At 57.4% G+C, this 6,000-nt stretch overlaps 1 protein-coding gene across 4 annotated transcripts in view; it reads left to right on the top strand.

Annotated features, from left to right (window-relative positions):
- The first annotated feature begins 268 nt into the window (after nucleotides 1–268).
- Nucleotides 269–6,000, top strand: part of CSMD2 (CUB and Sushi multiple domains 2) — a 781,206-nt gene continuing 775,474 nt past the window's right edge. For all 4 annotated transcript variants that reach the window (XR_012785340.1, XM_075553739.1, XM_075553737.1 and 1 more), the window contains exon 1: nucleotides 269–627. Coding sequence is in view for 3 of the 4 variants with exons in the window: in XM_075553739.1 (XP_075409854.1) it covers nucleotides 438–627 (190 nt within the window). In the remaining variant the exon portion in view is untranslated. The remainder of the gene's footprint in view (nucleotides 628–6,000) is intronic.

The following is a 6,000-nucleotide window of genomic DNA, read 5'->3' as shown; positions in this document are numbered from 1 at the left end:
AGGATTGAACTTAAAAGAAACTGGTCAATTGTAAAACAAACAGGAATAAACAACCCGTTAGATGTAATTTGTGGTTTATTTGGAGGTGGAGGTGGTGCTGAAGAGCTCCCCCCCCACCCAATATTTTCCCTCCGCTGCGCCTCCACCCCCAGCCTTTCGAGCGGCGGAGAAGCGGCTCCGGAGTGATTAATCCGGGGATAATTCCCCCCCGCCCCCCGGCGCGAACCCCGCGAAGCGGGATTGGAGCGAGTCATTTCCGAGAGCGCAGCGCGCCTCTCCCCGGCCGGGCGGACACTTGGTTCATTCCAGCCGCAGAAGCTCAGGGCTCCCGCGTACCGGGATTTTTTTCCGAGCAGAAAAAACGCTCCCGAGCTCTCCTGACCTCCTTTCTCCTCGGCGGCGAGCGGAGCCTCTCCCTCGGCGCTGCCGGCCGCGCCATGCCGCGCTCGCGGGGATGGGAGCAGGGGCGCTGCGGCCGCCCCGCGGGGAGGGCTCGCGGCGAAGCCGGGCTTTCGGCGCTCGTGCCGGGCGCCGGGCGCCGCTGGGGCCGCCGGCCGCCGCCACCAACGCCGCCGCCGCTGCTGCTGCTGCTCGGCTGGGGGCTGTTCGGCGCCTCGGCCGCCGCGGGTAAGTCCGGCTGCGCCGAGAAGCCGCGGCCGCCGCGCGCCCCACCCGAGCCCCGAGCCCCGAGCCCCGAGCCCGCGAGCCCACCCATACTCGACCAGGGCTCCGTGCTCCCCCTCCTCCGCCGCCGCCCCACCTTAACCCGCACTCGCCCAATCGCCCACCCTCGCTTTCCGCTTTCCTTCTCTACCACCAACCCGCCATCCCACCTTCCGCCGCGTCCCCACCTCCATCCTCACCGCTGCCCCCAGCCCCCTGCCACAACTTGGCCGGCTCCGGGCGGCGTGGGGGCCGGGGAGACACGCATCCCCTCCCGGGGTGGCGGGGCAGCCCGACCGTGGCTTCAGTTGCTTCAGCCAGCCAGCCCCCAAGGTGCCAGGCTTTTCCCCGATAAACTTTCCCGGAGCCCCCCCTCCCTCCATCCCCCAGTCTCTGGCTGGCACACCCGTCTGGGGGCTGAGACAGGGCGCGCCCCTTCCCCATGTCCGCGGCTGCGGGTCCTCCCCGCCCCCGCCCATTTTCTCTCGAATGGAACCCCCCCCCGGAGCCGCCCGCAGTCTGCGGCCGCCACCCCCTCCCCAATTGTCCTCCTCCTCGTCGTCGCGCCGGGTTTTTTTTTGGGGGGGGGCGGCAGGTGGGCAAGAGCCCAGGGCTGGGGTCCCGCGCACGTTTTGCAGAAGGGCTCTGGTGCCGGCTGGAGGGTGTTGACTGACAGCGAGGCGAGGGCGGGGGTTGCGCCCGGGGCGGGGGAGGGAGTGTCGCCGCCCGGCACCGCGCCGCCACGTCCCCCTCGGTTTCCACTCCGCGCCAAAGTGCCCTTTCCCGCGCCCTGCAGCAGCCCAGCGCCCGGGCTGCGGCATTGGCGGCGCGGGCGGCAGGACCCGCTCGGGGCGACCGAGGCGAGAAGGGGGCAGGCCCGGCGGGTGCGATGAGGCCCCGAACTTCGGGGCGTCTGGCTGCAGCTCGCTGACAGCGGAAAGCCGGCGGCCCTGGGAGGGAGCCTGGTTCCCCGTGGGGGCTACTCGCCTCGGCTGTCTCTCTCCCACTTTACTCCACGCATGCCTCCGAGGCTCAGCTTCGGCTACAGCCTAGAAAGTTCCTCGCGCCCCGGTGGGGACTGGCTCAAAAGGGTGGCGCCTGGGGGTGGGGGGTGGGGGACGGCAGAGCCTTTTCTGTTAGTCCGCAGGCTCAACCCCACTGGGGGAGAAGCCCAAAAACACCTGCTGCCAAAGCTTCCACCCTTGGGCCCCGCAGGCGGCGCGCCAGTTTTGTTTTGTCTGTTTTAACCACCAATGGAACCTCTGAGGGCTTTGCCTCAGTCACCCCAACACCCAGAGACCCCTTCTTGGAGAGTGGTCCCGTCCCCTGGCAGAGTTGATGAATGGCGCCTGCCAGGCTCACTCTGGACCCCAGCACCTGGTGAAGGCACCACCCACAGTGTCTCCCGCCCCCCCAGTCGCACTATGCCTGCGCTCTCTGGAGGGAGGGCGCCCTGAGCCGGCCCAGCCTCCCCCTGGACTTGAGTAGACTTTCTCTGGTTCTGCTAAGAGTCATAGCCGCCGACACCCAGAGAGGGGCGCCCGTGGTGCACGCGCCTGGGAGCACGGCCTCGCTCAAACCTACACCCAACTGGAAGCTGTATACACCAATCAATGCTGCTGGTCACCCAGACTTGACATAGGGGCAGTAGCGGGGGGGCCTTCTCTACGGGCCTTTAGGCCTCTCTGAGGTTTGGCCTGGTAAGTCAACCCACCCACCCCCAACCCTCCCCCTCCCTACCCCCGCCTGCTCTGGTTTAACCAACCCTGAACTTCCTGGGTCTGACTAAACTCTTTTTTTTTCTTGGATAGATTTCTCCCTGACCCGCCCCCCACCCCCCAGAGTTCAGGCCTCCAGGGGAAAGGAAAAGGCCAATTCACCAGAACCGGAGCTTGCAAACTGCTTGGCTGTGCTGGAACTCTGCCCTGTAGAGATCCATTTGCTGCCAGCGCTTAGGTCCTTAGAGAAGTGGGGGGCGGGGCTAGGCGGGGTGGGGTGGTGGCAGTGCTTGCTGGAGTTGCTCTCTGGCAGGCGGACTCTGGCTTCTAATGCGTTTCTTTTAAAAGTTTCCCGCATTTCGCAATGTGCCACTTGGCCTTGCAGGCCTCAAGAGATTTGGGAGTGGACTTGGTGACAGATGATTGCCTGGATCTGGCACATTAGAAGGGGGGAAGCACATTCATTTTGTACCTTCTTCATCTTGTTGACTTTCAAAGATGTTCCAGACTGAGCAGCCCTTTTGGCCCAGTGATGACTGGATGAAATGAATATAAAGATCTGAAAAGGGGAGCCTTTTTAATTTACCTCTGTGCTCCCCCAAATCTTCTACTTCACACCACCCCTTTAGAAGCAGGTTCCTGCCCTTCCCTTCTGTCAGGCAACACATCACTCCTGTATTCCATTGTCTCCCTAGGCCTGTAAGCAGAAACCAAGTCAGCGGATGCTTTTTGCCCCACTGATCTCTTTTCGCCACTATCCTATCCCATGTCATCTCTCTCCCTTTGCCATAGCAACGTTGGCATTGACAGGTCAATGGCACAGACAACATTCTTCAAGTTGTGCAGCCCTGCCATCGCCACTGTCTCAAACTCCTCCACTAAGCTTCCCATCTAACCTTTCGAGTTGCCATTTTCAACTTGATCTCCCATCTTCTTGCTCTTTTACAATCAGCTTCCCTCCAAAGGGACGTCTTCAATCCACTGCCCTGCTGCCACTCATTCCCTGTAATTCAGCTGCTGACCTCAGGTCTCCCCCGAAACTTTCTAGAAAAGACCACCATTGATCACCCAAATGGTCAAATCCATTGTACTGCCCTTCTCTTCCTTTGCTCACTGTGGCTTGGGGCACTTTGTACATTCCCAGCCCTGGGTTTCTAGGGCAGGTATCAGCTTTATTGATTTCTGCCCTAAGTCTTGAGTGCTTCTTTTCCTAATAGTAGGTAGCTTTCTTCCCCTCCTTTCAATATGGGATCACAGAGTTCTATTTCTGGTACGTTCCCCTCTCCCCCTACACCACTCCCCAGGTGAGCTCACGCATGTCCACTCCTTCCACTAGAAGACCGTAACTCCCTAATATCTCTCTCCTGCCATACATTTGGCCTGTTTGAGGTCGACGGGCTTCCTAGCCCTCGGAAGTGATGGGACTAGCCTGTCGATGTGTCTAGTTGACTCTTGGACATCTTCACTTGGGTGTTTCTCTTCCAAAGCAAACTCCTTAGCTCCTCTCCTGAGTCCCCAGTATGCCCTATGGATACCCAAACCCAGTTCCCGCCAGCTCAGGCACACCTGGCGCGGGGTTGCTGCCTTTCTTAGGTGGTCACCAGGTTCTGTCTTGACTAGGCCCCGTTGGACAGTCCCCAGATCGAGTCTACTCTTCTCTGTGTGGATTATGGAACTCTGAGCGCTGAAGAGGCTGTGATGCCAGCCATCTCCTTAGTAAATAATTCCACATTAGAGCACCATTAAATCATAAAATACATATAAGGAATGTCAACAAAATCCTGATTTTTTTCTCCTGCCAACCATGTTGTTGCTTCAGCACAATACAGATTCTTTTTTTTTTAAAGTCCCCCTTCTCAGCTCATTATCCAAGCGCTTACAGATCAGTGCGCTGAAGGCACCCAGCATTTTAGCGTACTGTACATGGTAATGGTATGAAGGGTGTGTATTTGTCAGCGTCCCAGCTTAAACTGTGAGCTTCCTGAAGGCAGGGACAAGTCCTCGCACCCAGCTCAGGGCCTGCTGTAGAACTCATGCATCTGAAATGGTTATCACAATAGAGGATCATTTTTCCCCACAGAGGGTTTTCTGGGGACTGACAAGGGGAGATCAGGAGTTGCAGGGCCCCAAGGAGCCAGATATGCAAAGGTAATAGGATCACACAGCTACTGGCTCTCCAGTTACTTTGTTCTCAGAACTAAATGCTACGGATCGGATCTGGGAGAACCAGCCCTAGGTTCTAGAACCAGTGCAAGAGTGCGCCTGTGGCATTTCCCGACCCCACGGAGAGGGCATTTAACTGTTGCCTGTGTTTGATTTGAATTTCCATTTGCAATTGGGCTGTGGGTTTGTAGCTTCTTTTTTATTTTAAAGCTGACCGTATTTTGTGTGTTAAGTATGTAGCTTTGTTCAATTAGGGCCCTGGAAACCAAAGTGTGGGGTCTGGAACCCTGAGAAGTTTGGGTTTGCCCAGCGATCCACCTGGTAGCTTCAGCAGCACCCCCTGGATCCCATGCGCCTGGCCTGCCGGTTTCATTGTCATTGGGTCGCCAGCAGGGTCGAGGAGAGCTCATTGCTCAGCCACCTCAGATCTTCCTTATCTGGAGACCTTGCTGATCTCAGACCTCTCCAAGGCGCAGGGACAGATAATTCCTGAATTGTGGGAAAGATTAGAAACCAGGCATGTAATAGGCCCAGTACAAGCCCTACTGCTGCAAATATGCCCATTCAATGGAAGCTGGAGCTAAGCAGGCGCCCTGGGGACCGAGTGCGTGCACGCACACACACACACGCACGCACGCACGCACTCTCACCATGTCCTCACTCGCCTACCATGGCCAGAAAGCTGTTTGCGCACCCAAGGGAGTAGCAGGAATAGCTAATGTTTCCTGAGCATTCACCTTGTGCCTGGCCCTGCTCCAGGAACGCACAAACATTAACTCAATCTTCACCACAGCCCATTCGAGTTGTCGATATTATTACTCCTACCGTAAAGTCCAAGAAATAGGTTCACACAGAGCATGCGACTTATCCACAAAACAAGTGAATGGCCAAGTCAGGGTTTGAACCCATGTCTGCCTGACTACAAATCCCTTACACTACTGCCTACAAAATCATGCTGATATGCTATTTCCCAGAGGGCCATTGGTGTCACATCCTAGACCACCTTCCTCCCTCCACCTGGTTCTTCCCAATGGGCTGCAGGATTTGGAACTTGAGGCCTGGACTTGAGACCTGTCTTCCATCTCTCAGGCTGTCCTCATCCCTTCATTTCCACCAGTTCCACTGGCCTTTTGTTCCTTTAGCTCCGAGGGTCCATCTCGACTGAGCTCCACTGTGGCATCTCACAACGCCACCTGCTACCCTCTTGTAAAGCTCAGGATGACTTCATTGGTATTTCTCATTTAACGAGGTGCTGTCTTGAATGTCCAAGGTTTCTACAATAGAGATACCCCAAATGTACTTGACTTTCTCACTGTTTAGGAGAGTGAACGTCTAAGTACAGGTGCTGGCTCTGGGCGAAGGCCCTCAGTGTCTGTTGGTTCCTGGGGAAGGCCCCTTAGCTGCTGTTCCTGGCTCCTTGGGATGGTTGTGTGGCCCTCTGTCTGCTCCCTCCCCT

The sequence above is a fragment of the Tenrec ecaudatus genome, chromosome 1, assembly GCF_050624435.1.
Source record: "Tenrec ecaudatus isolate mTenEca1 chromosome 1, mTenEca1.hap1, whole genome shotgun sequence".
Lineage (NCBI taxonomy): Eukaryota > Metazoa > Chordata > Mammalia > Afrosoricida > Tenrecidae > Tenrec > Tenrec ecaudatus.
Note: the sequence above shows the minus strand (reverse complement) of the source record. Positions and strands in the feature narration are given on the sequence as shown.